The 20,851-nt window shown below is 45.0% G+C and overlaps 1 protein-coding gene across 3 annotated transcripts in view; it reads right to left on the reverse strand.

The window, feature by feature from the left end:
- Positions 1-20,851, reverse strand: part of LOC126262538 (cytochrome P450 6k1-like) — a 102,688-nt gene that overhangs the window by 34,296 nt on the left and 47,541 nt on the right. For all 3 annotated transcript variants that reach the window (XM_049959219.1, XM_049959218.1, XM_049959217.1), the window contains exon 4: positions 18,320-18,582. In XM_049959219.1, coding sequence (XP_049815176.1) covers positions 18,320-18,582 — 263 coding nt within the window. The remainder of the gene's footprint in view (positions 1-18,319; positions 18,583-20,851) is intronic.

Genomic DNA, 20,851 nt, shown 5'->3' on the forward strand with positions numbered 1-20,851 from the left:
GGCCAGTCCGTTGATGGTTTTTAGGCGGTTTTCCATCTGCCTCGGCGAATGCGGGCTGGTTCCCCTTATTCCGCCTCAGTTACACTATGTCGGCGATTGCTGCGGAAGCAAGTTCTCCACACTTACGCGTACACCATCATTACTTAACCACGCAAACATAGGGGTTACACTCGTCTGGCCGCGCGGCATTAGCCGAGCGGTCTCAGGCGCTGCAGTCATGGACTGTGCTGATGATCCCGGCGGAGGTTCGAGTCCTCCCTCGGGCATGGGTGTGTGTGTTCGTCCTTAGGATAATTTAGGTTAAGTAGTGTGTAAGCTTATGGACTGATGACCTTAGCAGTTAAGTCCCATAAGATTTCACACATTTGAACATTTTTTACACTCGTCTGGTGTGAGACGTTCCCTGGGGGGGGTTAATCGGAGGCCGAACCGCACAATAACCATGGGGTCGGTGTGTGGCGGCGGAGGGGTGAAGTGGACTGCGGTAGTCGTCGTGGGGTTGTGGACCACTGCGGCTGCGGCGGGGCCGGAGCTTCTCCGTCGTTTCTAGGTCCCCGGTTAACATACAATACAATACATACAATACAATCGGCCAGTAGTCGGCTGCGCGCGCGCCTCCCCTGAGTTAAGCTTAAACAATGTTGTCATCTGCTTAACTTAAGCTTACCTTTATTTACAGTAGCTGTTAAAAATGATATCCCTCTGTGGTAAGAGCAGCCTGACACCTCCTGAACACATTAGCAAACACTCGACGAATTTCGGCTGCCGAAATCTGGGGAATGACCCTGTCTTCCAACACTTCGAGCCTGTGGGGATTGGTTGTATACATCTTGTCTTTTAACATTCCCCAAAGACAAAAATCACACGGATTTAGATCTGGAGAACGAGGAGGAGAGTCAACTATCCTACCATCAAAAACACTTCGTATTGCTGTCATACACCACTGGCCATTAAAATTGCTACACCAAGAAGAAATGCAGATGATAAACGGATATTCATTGGATAAATATATTATACTAGAACTGACATGCGATTACATTTTCACGCAATTTGGGTGCATAGATCCTGAAAAATCAACCACCTCTGGCCGTAATAAGGGCCTTGATACGCCTGGGCGTTAAGTCAAACAGAGCTTGGATGGCGTGTACAGGTACAGCTGCCCATGCAGCTTCAACACGATACAACAGTTCATCAAGAGTAGTGACTGGCGTATTGTGACGAGCCAGTTGTTCGGCTACCATTGACCAGACATTTTCAATTGGTGAGAGCTCTGGAGAATGTGCTGGCCAGGGCAGCAGTCGAACATTATCTGTATACAGAAAGGCCCGTACAGGACCTGCAACATGCGGTCGTGAATTATCCTGCTGAAATGTAGGGTTTCGCAGGGATCGAATGAAGGGTAGAGCCACGAGTCGGAACACATCTGAAATGTAACGTCCACTGTTCAAAGTGCCGTCAATGCGAACAAGAGGTGACCGAGACGTGTAACCAGTGGCACCCCATACCATCACGCCGGGTGATACGCCAGTATGGCGAAGACGAATACACGATTCCAATGTGCGTTCACCGCGATGTCGCCAAACACGGATGCGACCATCATGATGCTGTAAACAGAACCTGGATTCATCCGAAAAAATGATGTCTGCCATTCGTGCACCCAGGTTCGTCGTCGAGTACACCATCTCAGGCGCTCCTGTCTGTGATGCAGCGTGAAGGGTAACCGCAGCCATGGTCTCCGAGCTGATAGTCCATGCTGCTGCTAACGTCGTCGAACTGTTCGTGCAGATGGTTGTTGAATTGCAAACTTCCCCATCTGTTGACTCAGGGATCGAGACGTGGCTGCACGATCTTTATCAAAGTCGGAAACGCGATGGTACACATTTCTCATCCTTACACGAGGCATCACAACAACGTTTCACCAGGCAATGCCGGTCAACTGCTGTTTGTGTATGAGAAATCTGTTGGAAACTTTCCTCATATCAGCACGTTGTAGGTGTCACCACCGGCGCCAATCTTGTGTGAATGCTCTGAAAAGCTATTCATTTGCATATCACAGCATCTTATTCCTGTAGGTTACATTTCGTGTCTGTAGCACTTCATCTTCGTGGTGTAGCAATTTTAATGGACAGTAGTGTAGTAACATTGGCGACGTGTGGAGTTGTTTTATCCTGTATGAAATAACATCTTTACGTTAGGTGTTAGTTAAAAAAAAGTGTCCAGTATATTGTTCACACACCTGTTAGAACTTACTGTCTTATGGGGAATGATTGGTCCAATAATTCGTCTTACACCAGTTGCGCAGCAAACTCCCTTTTTCGCATCATGCAGAGGTTGTCGATGTAACTCTTGAGGATTTTCGGAGCTCCAACGTCGATTGTTCTCATAATTTACGTACCATGACAAATGCAGCCACGCTTCATCAGAAAAAAAGCATCTCAGGATCAACTTCCCCGTCGTGCGTGGACTGTAACAACCAACCGCAATAACGACGTCGAGCAAGAGTATCTGAGTTTCTCAGTTGATGATCTACCGTCATTTTGTAGGGTTTCAGTTTCAGTTTGTTCACAGCTCTGTGAGCAGATGCTCATCACTCACCAGTCTGAAGTGCTAAGCGGCGCAAAGATTTTCTCGAACTTCTTTCCAAGGCCTCCTCTATCTCGTCAAATTTATTTTCCGTTAAAACAATAGGTTCTCTAGGCCTTCGTTTGTGTAACACAGATCCGTCTCATGAAATTTCTTCACTAATCTGCGTATCGTCGAATCATTGGGAACAAGCACACTGGGAAATTTTAATATGAATTCAAGCCGACATTCCACATACGATTCTGTTTTTGCATAGTTCAACACAAGAAACACTTCATGTATACCATGCCGAATGGACACTCGACAGGAAACTCAAAATAAAACACCCGGACACTCAATCGCACAGTATAGAAGACACTAGCACGGTGTTTCTACCTGATGACCGGGCCGAGCGACTTACGGGCAGGGAAAGCCGCGGATAGGGCGCAGTTGCAATAATGACGTCTAGCAACAATATTTGAAGCGATTAAACACGAAAAAAAATCAAAATAAGACACCATTACATTCAGTCGCGCAGTGTAGTTGGCACGCTCGAGGTATTGGTGTCCGAGATCTACGCATAGCGCCAACCGCATATGCACCGCGCGACCCGGAACCCCTCCAGGGCGTCTTTCGTGAGACACCCTTTAGTACAGAAGGAACACTTGACGCAACGCCTCCAAACTGGTACTGCAATTATTTCCACACTCTGATTAATATTTCATTATTATATGAGGTTTTTTCAGTATTTTAGGTACAGTACAAAGCCATTCATATAGATGAAGAACTGTCTGAGGACATGACGGCTATTTGATGCGTCTAACGTTATTTGAACTTTTCAGGTGGGGATCGCAATGCAGTATGCCCAGGTTTCGTGCAAGTGGAGCGTATCGTCATCTTCCGGACTTTCAGAAAGGTAGAATCATTGGGATGAGGAGCGTCAGAGCGACAGATTGCACGGACAGTGGCTGTAGAGCAAGGGCTGCGAACATGTGGTGATAAGACGGACTCAGGATGACAGTGAAAAGAAAAACAGGTACAGGTCCTTCCAGAAGGACAAAGCAGCTTGAAGGTTGTAGGACTGTTGTACTGGCTGTGAGAGCAGCCTCAGTTATCTAGAGTTACTAAGCCTACTTCACCGCTGACGCAATAACAAGGTCAACATCCAGAATCAGATGGGGCATATTGTGGCATTCCGTAGTGTTTAACGATGAGTCACTCTTCTGCTCGTGGCGGTGAGGCATTTATAATATGGGCGCCCAGTAAGTCGCGCTACACATTTTTTTTTCTGAACGGAGGCTGGTTTTATTCAGGGTTCGAGTACACCATATTATTCCCCACTCTTTTGGCTAAAAAACCGTATTTTTCAATATAATCTCCGTTCAACGCGACGGCTTGCGCCACATCACAGGGAGGGCCTGTATGCGTGGTAGCACTCTACTGTTCGACTGTGGGGCCAACGTGTTGCTGCATCGGTAACCTCCCCATCATCAGTTTACTGCTTTCCGTGGAGTGCATCCTAATGGGGCCAAACCGATGGAAGTTGGAAGGTGAGATAGCTGGACTGTGAGGTGGATAGGAAAGAATATTCCGATTAAGTTTATTAACTCCTCTAGGGTGCGCAGACTTGCATGCAGCCTTCCGTTCTCATGGACAATGAGCAGTTCGTTTGCATTTTTGTCGCGACGAAAACGCTGTATCTTCAGTTTCCTGGTGGTGCCACAAAACACTTCAGAGTTGATCGTTGCAACATGAGGGAGAATATCAAATAGAATAACCCCTTCAGAGTCCCAAAAGATTGACGCCATGACTTTAGCAGCTGACGGTGTGGCTTTAAACTTTTTCTTCGGAGGAGAGGTTTCGTGGCGCCACTCCATGAACTGCCGGTTTTGTTTCCAGGATGAACCCATATGTCATCATCTGTGACACTTTATGCTCTCTTAAGAGGCAAGAAATCCAGCGCGCACATAACATTGACTACCGCAGCTGGTGGGCGAGTGTGTCAGCACTACCACAGAGATGTCCACTTGTGCAACGAAGTTTTTGACTCTGATCGGCCGATCACCTCGAATGAGACTGTCCGCACGTTCCAACACTGCAGGAGCCATTGCTGTGTGCGACCGGCCGGGCATGCAGGAGACAAGATAGGTTTGCGTGATCTTGTTGCGATGATTACGGATCCTTCGATCAAAGGTTACCATACTTCTGTTCACTGCCATTTCTCCATAGACATTCTACAAGCTCCTATGATTGTCTGCGATGCTCCGGTTTTCCGCCGAAAGACACTCAATACCAACTCTCTTCTTGGAACGCACCTCCATTACAGGCGCTATTTTGAAAGCTACGTATAGCGCCGCCACGTATCGAAATTTCACGAAACCACATAGGTGATGGAACGGGAATGTTCCACGATGTTTGAACAAATCCAGGATTTTTTTTTCAACCAAAATTGGCCGAGAAAAATGTGCGTGGCATTACTTATCGAACAAACATCACCAGCCATTTGAGCCTTAACTATATACATAGTTAAGGCTCACCGGCCAATTGACCATCTTCTTCTGTGCGGATGCACAAACAGTGCCCGAATACTTGCGGGAATCGGCAAAAAGCCGCGAGTAATGAGTATAATGGACAGGGGCACTATGAATATAGTGCGGAACAATAAGTTGAGAGCCGGCCGGGGTGGCCGAGCGGTTCTAGGCGCTACAGTCTGGAACCGCGCGACCGCTACGGTCGCAGGTTCGAATCCTGCCTCGGGCATGGATGTGTGTGATGTCCTTAGGTTGGTTAGGTTTAAGTAGTTCTAAGTTCTAGGGGACTGATGACCTTAGAAGTTAAGTCCCATAGTGCTCAGAGCCATTTTAACCATTTGATTTGAATAAGTTGAGAATGTGGGTCTCACGGGAGGCGTGCCAGAGATAAGTCCCTGCCGTCGCACTATCCTCTGTGTATTCGGTGGCTCAGATGGAGCCGACATGGTAGCTCAGCGTGTTCGGTCAGAGAGCTGGTTCGCCTCTGTAATAAAAAAACTTAGTGGAAGAATCAACAAACGAACTTTAACGAACGTCATGTGACGTCCGCAACGACCAAACACAACGATCAACAACGAACAAAATGAAAAAAAGATGGATAGAACGTCTGCCGTGTACGCAGGAGATCCTGGGTTCGAGTCCCACTCGTGGCACACATTTTGAACTGACCCCGTTGACGTATATCAACTCCTGTATGCAGCTAGGGGTATTCATTTCACTATAATTTCAAACTAATACCGGAACATATGCAAGGTCGCAAATACGATTGGTGAAACAGTTTTAACTAGAGATATTCATAGCAATTGTATGATAATTTTTAGTATACATCGTCGAACAGCTGTAGAAGGTCATTACGTTCTCGCAGGAAATACGCCCGCGCAAGGAAACGCGCTAAATGCACCATGGAGCCAAAGGCAATAACTAGAGTAAGCAGAGAAATAATTCCTAATCACTAGCCAAAACGAAGTTTCAAAATAGCTACAGAAGAAAAGTATACATAGTTGTATACATCTGTTATAGTGAAACGATTGATTGGTGAATGCACACAAATTCAAAAGTTCACTTCATGTAGCAACTGTAACTAGGAATAGTTATGTTAATTTTTTAAAACTGGTGCAATAGCCTGCCGGGATGGCCGGGCGGTTCTAGGCGCTACAGTCGAGAACCGCGCGACCGCTACGTTCGCAGGTTCGAATCCTGCCTCGGGTATGGATGTGTGTGATGTCCTTAGGTTAGTTAGGTTTAAGTAGTTCTAAGTTCTAGGGGACTGATGACCTTAGAAGTTAAGTCCCATAGTGCTCAGAGCCATTTGAATCAGAGCCTGAGATATCACAAACTGATTTAGGGGATCACATGATTGAAAATATAGTGAAGCAAGGGGGATAATGAAATTAGTATTGCGTATTTCCTCCGTTGCTGGCTATACCAGTTGCTACACGCCTCGGCAACGCACAGTCTTCGGCTGTGTTGATGGGGTATTGCAGTCCATGCTGCTTCCACATAGTGCCGAAGTTGAATCCGGTTTAGCAGTGGGTGGTGTATCCCGGGACGCTTTCTGTAGGCGAACAGGGAGGCCATGGCAGCTATTGAACCCGAAGGGCGACGAAGAAATCTTGAACATTGCATGCCACGTGTGATAGGGCATTGCAATCTGGCCGTCGGCCAGCTCCGAAAGTATGGGAGGAGAACAGACTCGAACACTTCAGAGATGTAACGCTAGCTGTTTAGTGTACCAGCAATGGGTACAAGGGGTGTGCGGGAATGGAATCCAATACCATCCCAAACCCTAGTGCATGAATCAGGCAGGCAGCAGAGGGATTCGTCAGTAAAAACAATTCCGTTCCATTTGGTTGTTCATTTATATGGTTCATCGCACCACTGGCGGTGCAAGCGCCTGTGGTGTTGACTCAGTGGTAAACGCAGCAATCGACCTCTTGCGGATTGTTCAGTCTGCTGCAAACGACGTCGAATGGTACGCGCGGACACTCCTTTTTACGCAACAGACCGAATTTGTTGTGATATGGTCCGTAATGTGGCAGAGCGAGCCATCAGTGCCATTTGCGCAATATTCCTGCTATCAAATGGAGTGGTGCACCGACGTACGTGCAATTGGTCCCACCGGTCCGTCGTTATCTTCTGCATCCAGCGATTACAGAACCGTATCTTCGTTGCTTGGTCCCATCTGATGCAATCATCGATTTCGCTGTAGGATAATTCGCAATCCCTAGAGGTAACTATTCTCAAAAATGGTTCAAATGGCTCGAACACTATGGGATTTAACATCTGAGGTCATCAGTTCCCTATACTTAGAACTACTTAAACCTAACTAGCCTAAGGACATCACACACATCCATGCCCGAGGCAGGATTCGAACCTGCGACCGTAGCAGCCGCGTGGTTCCGGACTGAAGCACCTAGAACCGCTCGGCCACAGCGGCCGGCTAACTACTCTCCCTCGGTCGAAATCCGAAGCGTGCTCGAAAGACGCTCGTTGACGTCTGCGAGGGATACTGAAGGTGCTTATGTAAAACAATCGCACGAAAGAGCAGTTCCATTACGTCCACATGGCCATCTGTCCTCCCTTTATACAACGCGTGCAAGTGATACTACTAGCGCCCGTGATGTTGAAAGGTGGCTACACTGAGTCACAGCGCCAGAGATTGCGCCAAAGAGTATGATTCCGCCGCCTCCACTGGGGCAGTAGTAGTTCAGAGGTTGCCGAGGGCAGTGCATGTTGAGAGGATGTCGATAGCAGTACTAGTTGAGGGCATGTCGTGTGCAGTTGTTCTGTTGGGCGAGACAGCAGATGCTGTTCGATTGGGGATGTTGCAATGATCACAGTGTATTTTTCGTCAATATATATGAAGGTAACAAAAAAAATTTATTTCAAATTTCCTAAATAACAATGCCTCTTGGTCACAGGTTCAGTCAACAAAGCATCTGGCTTTTGTTCATGTATTAGACTATAATTCTGGTTTCTATATGCAATTATAGTAATTCTGGTTTTTTTAATTGCGCCTGCTCGCCATTTCTGGGTGCCACTGTTGGAGCTGTTTAAATACTGCTGATGAAATGTTATGAGATTGCTATTTGCACCTGTTGACCATTGCTGGGTGCTACTGTTGGAACTGTCAACTACTCTGAGGAGTGCTACTTGTTTATTGAACTATTGAAAAGATTTTATGTGAATATTTGTATAAACTGATTTTTTGTGTATTTACTGTTTACGAAATATTATGAGACTCTTACCTACAGCTATTCGTCATTGCTGGTGCCTTTGATTGAATGATACTTGCGTAAACATAATGTAAAACCACATGTATGCAGCATTTGTATTCCTTACTGTATTTTATATATTAGATTATTGAAGGGTCAGTGCAAAGCCAAAAAATTTATTTACTTATGTGATATTTACTTATTATTATTATCTTTTATTTTTGTCTGTATTTTTTTCGACGAAATTGGTGGTATTATCACCACCAATGCTGGCAAAAATACCATCAAATTGTAGCCCGTGGAGGAGGGGCATATGAAAGGTGGCTCCAGAGATTGCGCCAAAGAGTATGATTCCGCCGCCTCCACTGGGGCAGTAGTAGTTCAGAGATTGCCGTAGGCAGTGCATGTTGAGAGGATGTCGATAGCAGTACTAGTTGAGGGCATGTCGTGTGCAGTTGTTCTGTTGAGCGAGACAGCAGATGCTGTTCGATTGGGGATGTTGTAATGATCACAGTGTATTTTTCGTCAATATATATGAAGGTAACAAAAAATTTTTTATTTCACATTTCCTAAATAACATTGCCTCTTGGTCACAGGCTCAGTCAACAAAGCATCTAGCTTGTGTTCATGTATTAGACTGTACTTGTGCTTTGTTGTTTCGTAGCTTTTATAGTTGCTGGGGACTTAATTAATCAATTGTGTTAACGGAAATTTCCCTTCATTCTTTGTTGTTATTCTATGCAGTCAGATTGCGTACTAATACTACTCAGGGCCAACCGGTTACGAGACTTCGTAACCGGACATACATCTACGAAAAATTATTTGCATTTTATTTAATTAAGCCCCCGTGCAATGTGCGCTTGCGCTGAAATGCTAATTATGTGCATCTCTCGTGGCCGAAAACGATTGCTGCAAATTTCACCTGATCTGGTTACTTCCATCAGGATGTTGCATTTTGGGTGGCCAGTAGTGTAGATTGTCTGTAGATAACTGCTTATCTTTGGCCAACCAAATGAATCACCACCTAGATCTTATAGACGACAGAGTATCTGTACCAATAAATGGCTAAGTACCTGGTAGTCTAAATGGCTAACCAAACATTACTCGAGGTATGCACAGGCCCTGGACCAGCTTGCTCTATAACCTGATCTATCACCCATGCATACAGAAATGTGTAGTATGTGATGGGAAGACGTATACTTTCGTACCAAAATGCAGCCTGCCATCTTCAAGAGCTCAGTCAGCATGTGTTTCAAGCGTTGTAAAAAATTCGTCAGAGTCGGAGATGTTTGCTTTCCTGCCACAACGAATACAAGTGTGTGTTCGTGCTGGTGTGGAACACACTTCATACTGATGTTGATACTGAGCGAGGTGACGCAATGGCTAGCAAACTGGACTCGCATTCGGGAAGACGACGGTTCAAACCCGCGTCCGGCCATACTGATATAAGTTTTCCGTGATTTCTCTACACCGCTTCAGTCAAATGCCGAGATGGTTCCTTTGAAAGGGTACGGCCAATTTCCTTCCCTAACCCGATTTGACCAATGACCTCGCTTTTTGGCCCCAACTGACGTTGATCATCAATTCCAAATGGAATTAATGTTGAACCGTTTAATACTTGTTACGTGATGAACATCACAAAATTTGATAAATATCGGATGCTGCTTCATGGTGTAGCACTTTCCATTTACGTAGTGTATAACAGGAGACAAGGATAGTTGTACAACTCTTTGCCTCCCTCCTCAATAAAACATGCTACAAAAATATTAACTTTACTGCCTTCAGTACACAACAAGAACCAGATCAAATAAACTCGTGGCACAGGGAGAAATTGTGGTTACGAATGAACTGTGTTGTGTGTTCTTAGTTTGTCCCTACCACAAACAGTCTCTCGCTACTTACCTGTCAGCAACAAACAAACAGATTCATTCCTTTACTAGGAATGTGGGTATATCAGTGGGCGCATGATGTATACTGGTTTCACAATATCAGATTTCTTTGGCGCCCCATCCTCTGCATGCCATGAAAAGTTCAGACCCTAGCGTCAACATTCCCTGTATAAAAAAAAAAAAAGGTTCAAATGGCTCTGAGCACTATGGGACTCAACATCTGTGGTCATAAGTCCCCTAGAACTTAGAACTACTTAAACCTAACTAACCTAAGGACATGACACACATCCATGCCCGAGGCAGGATTCGAACCTGCGACAGTAGCAGTCGCGCGGTTCCTGACTGAGCGCCTAGAACCGCTAGACCACCGCGGCCGGCCCCTGTATAAAACATAACTATTCTAATCACAATAAATTTTAAAAATACATCAAAACCTGACACTCACCTGCTTCGCTTTGCTCGTTGCTTCACATATTCAGTTCGACTAAATTTGACCCGACACAGATATATTGACAAAATCGCATCTCAGTAACGACTGCCTTGGCTTTGCTATCCACAGACACTCTCTCCAAAATTCGAATAACATTTTGTACGCTTGAAAGCACAAAAAGTGGCCACGCAAAATCGCAGATGTAATCAAAGTCGGGTCAGCACTGTCACGAATGAAATACAACACGTCATTTTTCCGGATACTTTGAGGACCTGGGAATAAGAATTATACTCGAAACATTACGCAAAAATAGTTTTCCTCCATTAAGTTTCTGGCGTGCAGCCGCATAAATTCTACTTCTAATATTTGGGCCATGTACCGTTCGGCTGAAAAAGTCACTCTGAAGATGACAGAACGGTACGTGGCCGAAATATTACAAGAAGAAGTGGATTTTAATTCGGGTGCACACCCAAAGTTTAATGGAGAACTCATTGGCCCGAGAAAACATGAACATGCACAAGAATTATATTTTTTGCTTGCTACATTTATTCCAATAAGACACAAAAGCTTTTCTGCAAATAAAATACGGTGTTAAGCTATAGATATAGCTGATAGACCCTTTACAGGAACATGCATGTTGATCGTCACTATAGTTCAATGAACTGCTCGCTAGGCTTTTTAGGGAACGGGAGTAGAGGTTGGATTCAATTTAAAATTTCGATAGGGATGTAATAATAATAATAATAATAATAATAATAATAATAATAATAATACATTGATGAATTAATTGGATCATAGTCTAGCAGAAGGGCGAAGATGATCGAAAGCTGATTACTGAATCTAGACAATAGCAGCAGTACGAACACTGAAGGTTTTCTTTTGATTGTATTACTGGGAATCTGCAAATTGCTCATACTACGGCAGTACGTAAAGAAATTCATTTTTGTAAATAACTTGCGGTGTAATTAACACTCAAGGTGATACATTAAATTCTTACAATCTTCTTGACACAGTGAACTAACACCTAATACGCAGCATTATGCTTTTTTGGGTGGGGGGTCAGTCTTGTGACTGGTTTGATAGGCTCACTGCAGATTCCTCTTATGTGCCAACCTCCTCATCTCAGATTAGCATTTGCACCCAGCCGTTCAACTATTTGTTGGATGTGTTGCAATATTCTAACACTCTAAAACTCCCTCAAATACCATGGAAGTTATTCCTTGATATCTCAACAAATGTCCTATAGTCCTGTTCCTTGTTCTTGTCAGTGTTTCTCTCGTATTTCGTTCCTCGCCTAATCTGCACACAACCTCCTCAATTATTATCAGCCCAACAAATCTTCAACGTTCTTCTGCAGCACCACGTTCCAAACGCTTAGATTCTCTTCTTTTAAGCCTTCCCCACAGTCCTTCATTCAGTTACATACGATCATGAGATCCAAACGTATAGAAATGTCTTCCTCAGTATAAGTTCTGTTTTTAATAATAGAGGTTCTTTCTGCGAAGAATTCCCTCTTTTCCTTTGGTAAGCTTCATTTTATGTCCTTTTTTCCTTGGACCGTCATGTATTAGCTTGCTTCCGAGGTAGCAGAATTCCTCCACTTCGTCTGCTTCGTGGTCCCCAGTTGTGACTTCAGAGATCTGCTAATCTATTTCTAGTATTTCTCCCTACTTTGGTTTATCTTCTTTTATGTTCCACTCAATGTGTCCCGTAATTGTCCCTATTTCACTGAGGATAACAGTGTCCTCAGCATCTTATCCTCGATATTCTTTCATTCTTATCTCCTCTTTCCGTCTATGCTTTTTCAGTATATATGTTTAGTAGAACGAATAAAAGACTAGATGTTTATCTTTTACCCTTTCTAATCCGAGAACTTTCTTCACGATCTTCCATACTTATTTCTCCCTCATGGTTCTCATACACATTGTACGAGGGTCGCCCACAAAGTAAGTTCCGATTCTATTTCTATCCGCGGCAGCCCTACGATCGCAGTTCCGAGAATGCGCGGCAGTTACTCTGAATCAAGGAGAAGACATGTACGCCAGGTCGCTGCTGCCGACGTGTGCTTTGTAGTGCTTCTTTATAATGTCAGCCGTAATTAAAAATGTCGCCGCGTGTGAAATCAGATCTGTGATTCGTTTTCTAAATGCAAAGAAAGGTAAACCAAAGGAAATCCATCGGCAAATCTGCGAGGTTTACGGACAAAATGCTATGAGTGATTCAGTGATTAGAAGATGCGTCAGACTGTTCAATGAAAGACGTGATCAAGTGCACGATGAAGAACGAAGTGGACGCCCGTCTGTGGTTACTGATGAACTGGTTCACACAATTGAAGAGAAGATTAAGCACAACCGTAAGTTTACACTTAGTGCCCTTGCTATGGAAGTTCCGCAAATCTCACGATCCCTAAGTCATGAAATTGTTACTGAAAACTGAAATTTCGAAAATTTTGCTCACGTTGGGTGCCCAACATTCTTACTAAACAACACAATAAACAATGGATGGGTAGTGCACTTCAGTTTTTGACATGCTACATTAAAGAAGGCGATGGCTTTCTTTCTCGAATAGTCACGGGGAATGAAACTTGGGTATCGTACGACACCCCTGAAACAAAACGGCAATCAGTGGAATGGAAGCACACTTCATCCCCAACGAAGGTTAAGCCTTAGCAAGTCTTGACACTTTGAAAAGTCATGTGCATCGTTTTTTGGGACAGAAAAGCCATTTTGCTGATTGATTTCTTACCATGAGGCCAAACAATCAATGCACATGGTTACTGCGACACCATTAAGAAATTGCGCCGCGCAATACAGACAAGCGCCGAGGATTACTGTTAAAATGTGTTGTTTTTTCCACGATAATGCCCGACCTCACACGGCGAATGTGACCAAACAACTCTTACGGGAATTTCACTGGGACGCGTTTGATCATCCTCCGTACAGCCCGGACCTCGCTCCCAGCGACTTTCATCTCTTCTTACACCAAATATCTGTCCTTGGTGGTCAACACTTCAACAATGATGACGAGCTGAAAGAACATGTTACCACATGGTTGAATACACGGGCGGCAACCTTCTATGAAGGAGGCATACAAAAACTTGTGCCACGCTGTCACAAGTGCCTACAAAATTTCGGAAGCTATGCAGATAAGTAGTTTAACAGTTTTGGATTTTTGTACAGTAAATATTTTTTCTGTATCTGTACACGTTTTTTTTTTATATAACCAAACGGGACTTACTTTGTAGACATACCTCGTATATTACCCGACTTTCCTTATAATTTCCATCCATTTTCATGATAATTTCGAATATGTTGCACCATTTTAGAGAGTCCTAACCTTTTCTAGTTCAGCAAATCATTTTTCTTAATTGTTCCATTACCAATCTACTAACAAGGATGTGTATACTTCTGGGTTCTTGATCTGGAGATGAATAGGAAAAAAATGAAAATTAGATCAAGGAAATAAATAAGTATTTAATGAGCGACTAGTCGCACCGAACTTTATTTTTACATATTTTTTAAGAAAAAAAGGTGCACCACGAAGAAATGAAGGACTTACGAAAATATATTACAAACTGGTATTTATGCTGGTATCAACAGTAAATGGAAAATTGCAAAATGGTTAACTTTGGTGGCCGATGGATGAGTGTGTGACACTGCAGCGCAGTTTCACCGCGCAGCTCCCAAGGATAGTAAACAGGGGACTTGTCGATACCAGGGCATAAAATTTTTGCGAATTTCATTCTGCCTACTCAGTTGGACACCTAATTATGCTTTGCAGACAGGCGCGTGAACATTATATACATTTTTCAACATTTGCGAAAGACGTGTAGTTGGGCTCAAAGAAGCCAGTTGGAGAGACCGTTGAACCACTCGACATTTGAACAGGAGCGATGACTTTATTCGACGATGTTGGCAGGTATGGGTAAACCGTGGCCAGACACAGCGTCGAGAAGTAAGTGGTCGAACTAGAGGGACGACAGAATGAGATGACCGAGAAATCGTTAGAGAGGCACTCAGCATCCAGGATTCATCATTATCATCGATCTGATGTGCAACTGGGGCTTCATTGGCCACAAGGACCATTAATAGTCGGCTCAGAGGGGGCTGGGCTCACGGCTCCCCTTGCGCCGACTGCCATTGACACGAAGCCCGTTTGCAGGCTTGTCGGGCACATTAGGTCTGCACTCTCACTGACTGGAGACTGTCTGTAGACGCCCCATACAGCAGTGGGATACCAGACTGTCTGTTGCCCTCGATATGGCTCGACAATCAAGAGTGGTGGCGTTGGGTGTCATTTTATTTCATAGCATGTCCCCTTTGGTTGTCATCCTCGGCACCCTTACAGTACAGTGGTACGTCGGCGATAATCCACACCTCGTTTTGTTGGGAAAGCGATCCAGGGCATATACAGGGTGATTATACTTAAACTTCAAAAACGCTGTAGAAATAACACTACTGGTCAGAGTGACGTCAAATTGCAACGGAATATTATCGAAGAAGGGGGAAAACGTATGGCAGAAGGAAAAAAAATAGTGTGGAAATTGATCAATAGCTGGCGCTGTGTGTGTTACAATATGTAAATGAAAACACCTGTCATTCAGACGACTCATTGAAGTTCGTATAAACACGCCAGGTACACGGTTTTTCTTCCTTTCGCGTCTGCGACGTTCGCCATGACTGTCTCAATGTAGGATCGCGCTCTGCTTGTAAAGCTGTATTACAAGAATGATGACTGTGCACACGTCGCTCTGCAGAATTTCCGGACACGGAAGGGTTTGAAAAAAGTGGTTGGTCTGATGACTGCCGTGGGTCTGGAGAAAATGATTCGGAAATTCGGAAGGATGGGATCTTTTGGCGTGCAACCTGGTAGAAGGAGGAAACGAATTGATTCGACGTCAGTGGAAGCAGAGGCCAATGCAGGAGGAGACGAATGGTGGTGTTCAAACGTATAATGCACGGAGAATTGCCTGAATATTGGACATACCCGTGAGCACGGCGAGTAAAATCCTACGAAACATCCTTCTCTGCTATCCATTCAAAATTACCTAGGTGCACGAGTTGCTTCCTGTTGATGTTCCAGCAAGAGAGACCTTTCCTTTAGAATTTCTTGCTCACATGGAAGTGGACAATGGTTGGCCGTGGAAGGTTTTGTGGACAGACGAAGCCCACTTCCAACTGACAGGATATGTCAGTACACAGAATTGTCGAATATGGCAACAGAAAATCAAACTGCAAATCAACCAATACCACTTCATCCTGAAAAGGTCATTGTGTGGTGCGGCTTTACGGCATCATTTAAATAGGGCCATATTTTTTCGAAGAGACAGGTGTTTCTGGTCCTGTCACTGGTACCGTCACTAGTAAGAAATATGAGCGTCTTTTGCGCAGCCACGTCTTTCCAGCTCTCCAACAGCGAGGATGTGTGGATGAGATCATTTTTATGCAAGATGGCGCACCTCAGCACGTTACAAATCCAGTTAAGGAGCTGCTGAAGCGCCATTTCGGAAATGTAACAATTATCAGCCGCCATTTCCCTACAGCCTGCCCGTCCCGATCACCTGATCTTAACCCGTATGACTTCTGGCTGTGGCGCTATCTGAAAGATGTTTTGTGCAGTGTTCCGACTGCAAACTTAGCTGCATTGAAGGCACGCATTGCAAAACACATTCTGAACGTGACCTCAGAAACACTTCGAGCAGTTGTGGAACATGCTGTTTCTCGATTTCAACTTGTTGCAGAAAACGCTGGACAGCATATTGAACATATTTTGTACCAGTCACATGGAAATTAATAGTCCGATGTGATTTTGATTGATGCTTTTTATGCCGTTTTTCGCCTCAGTACTATTAAATACCGCAGTGATTGATGCCTTTTATGCGGTTTTTGGCCCCAGCACAATTAAAAACCTTTTTTTCCCATCCGTTGTGATATGACCTTGCCATGGTGGATGGCTTACATAACTAACAATATCAAACCTCTACACCCATGCACACTTAACGTCAAACGTACACCTTAGGCATTGTTGTATTATTCATTTGTCATTTGCAGTCGACCACTGTTAAATTATGATACGTACAGCAACCTCTATTGCTACATTTTGTAACTACTTATTTTCTTCTGCCATACGTTTTCCCCCTTTCCGATAATATTCCGTTGCAATTTGACGTCATTCTGACTAGTAGTGTTATTTCTACAGCGGTTTGAAAGTTTATCTCTAATTATAATCACCCTGTATTTAAGCAAGATAACTTCTGCCCGCACAGGCGAGAGTGTCTACTTCTTGTCTTCGTGCTTGTCAAACCGTACCTTGACCAGCAAGTCAGCCTGATCTCTCCCCAGCTGGGAATGTTTGGATCATTATGGGCAGGGTCCTCCAACCAGCTCTTCATTTTGATAATCTAAAGCGTCAGTTGGACAGACTTTGGCACAACATCTCTCAGAAGGACGTCCAACTACTCTGTCAATCAATTGCCAAGTGAGAATATCTGCCTGCATAAGGCCCAGAGGTGGACCAGCCCGTTGTTGACTTGTTCAATTTGTGAACCCCCCCCCCCCTTTTTTTTTAAGTAATGCATCCAATTTTTCTGAAGCTGCAACTATTTGTTTGTCTGTACATGTACATCACATCTACTGATTTCCGTCCCATTCGGATGATTCCTTTGTGGTGATTTTTTTTCTTTATTGCATTTCGATCCCCCCCTCCCCCAGAAGGGGGGGGGGGCGACTGGGAGCAGCAAAATACGCCACTCTGCAGCCTACAGAAAAGTTAAAAAACAGAATCAGGAGATATGAAAAACAAACAAAGCAGGCGATAAAACGGTGACTGTTAAAAACAGAAACATGGAGAAAAATATACGAAGAGAATATTAAAACCAAACGGTCGGCGATGCCGATTAAAACACATAGTAAATACACAGGCACGATTTAAAAAACACAGCGACAATCTGGTTTCTGTTTGCACGATATAAAAAACACAACTGGTGACAGTATGGTGGCTGTTCGCAATACTGACAGGGGACGCACAACACTGAACACTCACTTAAAACAGCAGTCGGCTTCTACCAGTTTTTCCATTCGTCTGTAAAGAATTCGCGTTAGTAATTTGCAGCAGTGACTTATTAAACTGATAGTTCGGTAATTTTCACATCTGTCAACACCTGCTTTCTTTGCGATTGGAATTATTATATTCTTCTTGAAGTCTGAGGGTATTTCACCTGTCTCATACATCTTGCTCAGCACTATACAGGTGACATGGCGGCAGATGGGGGTGGGGGCCAAGGACCCTGATCGATGAGGGGGAAAATGGGGGAGGAGAGCAAAAGGAAAAAAGGGGGGAGCCGACGGAGGGAGGGGACATAGGAAAAGGGGCGGCTGGGCGGATGCGACAAGGAGCGGGAAAGGCAGTGGAGGGGAGAGCAAAAAGGACTCAGGGGAGAGAAGGGAAGCAGAGAGAGGGTAGGTGGGGGAAAAATAGGATGGAACGGGGGGAGAGGGAGCCTGGGGAAAAACAGAGGAAGGCAGGGGGGAGGTGAGGATCAGAGTTGATGGGAAGGATAAATGGAGGGGGAGAGGCTATCATCCGGGAGGGGGAGTTGACAGAAGCCACCTTGAGAAAGGTGATGAAGCTTCGTGGTGTGCCATTTTTCTGTTTTATCTTACAGTGAATTAACATACAGTGATTAACATTTACCTTAAAAGTCTGGTGAGTGTGGGACTGATGAAAGAGAGGATGATGCTGATGCCCGACTTTATGGTGGGCTGGAAGATCTTGCGCCCCCACTGGCGGAACTCGTTGTCGGGGTTCCGCTGGCAGTTGCACTCGATGCCGAAGGCGACGGACGCGATGACGTCAGTGGCGTACCTGGCTGCCAGTTCCCGCACTTCTACAGTGTCGCCGCGCTCGGCCACCGCCTCCAGCACGTCTGCCATCTCGCGGCCGCAATCTGACAGCGTCTGCCGGCAACCGCAGTTAGCGACGCTGTTAACGCCACTGCTTAAGAGTTTCGCGGAGCGCCGTCGCCAAACCAGAACATCAATCCTGGAGCTTGAAAACGAACTATTTCCTTTTCTATGTACAAAAACTAATAGGTCAATATACTGTATCAAACAATACAGTTTGAAAACACGGAGGACAATGGAAGTAAGGTGTGTTCCTAAAACGCCTTAATCGGACGTCCTGGGCACGGATACCAACGAAATAAACCTTCACGACGGCACATATACAGTAGCGCTTGCAGAATGTCTACGGAGGCCTGTCAGTGAACAAAAACATCATGACTCGTTGGGTGAAGCGTCCGTCATCATCGCACAAAGTCCAGCAAACCGGTCCAATCTCCCACGTGTGGGCTGGCTGCACGCAATTGTAACGCCTCCAATGTTGGAACGTGCGGACACTCTCGTTCAAGGTCATCGATGGATTACAATCAGACACCTCGCCACTCAGCTCGGCAGCTCTGTTGGCAGCGCTGATACATTTGTCCAACAACTGAGGTGTTCAAAGGGTATGTGCCCTCTGGATTCCTAGCAGAAGACCATAAAGAACAACGATGGACCATCTGTGTGGAATTGCTTGCGCATTACAAAAAAATGGCTCTGAGCATTATGGGACTCAACTGCTGAGGTCATTAGTCCCCTAGAACTTAGAACTAGTTAAACCTAACTAACCTAAGGACATCACAAACATCCATGCCCGAGGCAGGATTCGAACCTGCGACCGTAGCGGTCTTGCGGTTCCAGACTGCAGCGCCTTTAACCGCACGGCCACTTCGGCCGGCTGCGCATTACAAGGTGACTGAAAATTTTTTGGCGTGCCCACATACGCCACCACTATCACTGCTGCCAGCGTCACTGGCGACTGATTGGGTCTAGCTGGCTACACACCAGCAGTGCAGCCCACTCTCTCTTGCATCGCTTGTGCTCTGTGAAGGTTCTACTTGAAATTACAACTGCTTGTTATGACGAGCTTGGTTGTTATCGTTTTCCCCACTGTTTCTGTCCGTGTCTGTGCAGTCTTTGGTGCTCAGTTACTGCAATGGTACAGGGTGAGTCAGCAGGCCCTAAGATGGGTTTACACAACCCGTATACTTTTAGATCCCTCCCCCTCCCCACCTCCACCCCCAAAAAAGGAAAAAAGAACACGACGATTTTTAGGAAATTTTACCTAGTTAAATTTTGCACTGAGACACATTATCGCTAGAGGCCTTAGTTTTGGATTGGACTATTGAACAGTGGAAAGACGTTGTGTGGAGTGACAAATCACGGTACACAATGTGGCAATCCGATGGCAGGATGTGTCTATGGCGAATGCCTGCTGATCGTCATCTACGAACGTGTGTAACGCCATCAGTAAAATTCGGAGGCGGTGTGGTGTTACGGTGTGGTCGTGTTTTTCATGAAGGGAGCTTGCACCCCTTGTTGTTTTGTGTGGCACTATCACAGCACAGACCTACATTGATGTTTTAAGCACCTTTTTGCTTCCCACTGTTGAAGAGCAATTCGGGGATGGCGATTGCATCTTTCAACACGATCGAGCACCTGTTCATAATGCACGTCCTATGGCGGAGTGGCTACACGACAATAACATGCCTGTAATGGACTGGCCTGCACAGAGTCCTCACCTGAATTCTATAGAACACCTTCGGGATGTATCGGAACGCCGACTTCGTGCCAGGCCTCACCGACCGATATTAATAACTTTCCTCAGTGCAGCACTCTGTGAAGAATGGGCTGCCATTCCCCAAGAAACCTTCCAACATCTGATTGAACGTTTGCCTGCGACAGTGGAAGCTGTCATCAAGGCTAAGGGTGGGCCAACACCATACTGAATCCCAGCATTACCGATGGAGGGCGCCACGAACTTGTAAGTCGTTTTCAATCAGGTGTCCGGAAACTTTTGATCACATAGTGTAGTAGGGGGAGACGATGACTTGAATGGAGTAAGCAGGTTCAAATAGATATAGGCTACTGTGATTATGCAGAGATGAAGGGGCTTGCAAAGGATAGACCAGCGTGGACAACGGCCTTAAACCAGTCTATGGACGAAAGACAACAACAACAAACAACAAGAATATTATTCCAAATTTCGTTACTATTCCGTCTTTATAGAGACACGCAAAGAGATTTATAGCGTCCATCTATCTGTAGAAATATTTAAATAAGCAGAGCTTTCGGAAGTATTTTGCAATAGTAAACTCTGAAACTATGTCATGAAAACTTTGCTTCA

This window comes from Schistocerca nitens, chromosome 6 (genome assembly GCF_023898315.1).
Source record: "Schistocerca nitens isolate TAMUIC-IGC-003100 chromosome 6, iqSchNite1.1, whole genome shotgun sequence".
NCBI classification, from domain to species: domain Eukaryota; kingdom Metazoa; phylum Arthropoda; class Insecta; order Orthoptera; family Acrididae; genus Schistocerca; species Schistocerca nitens.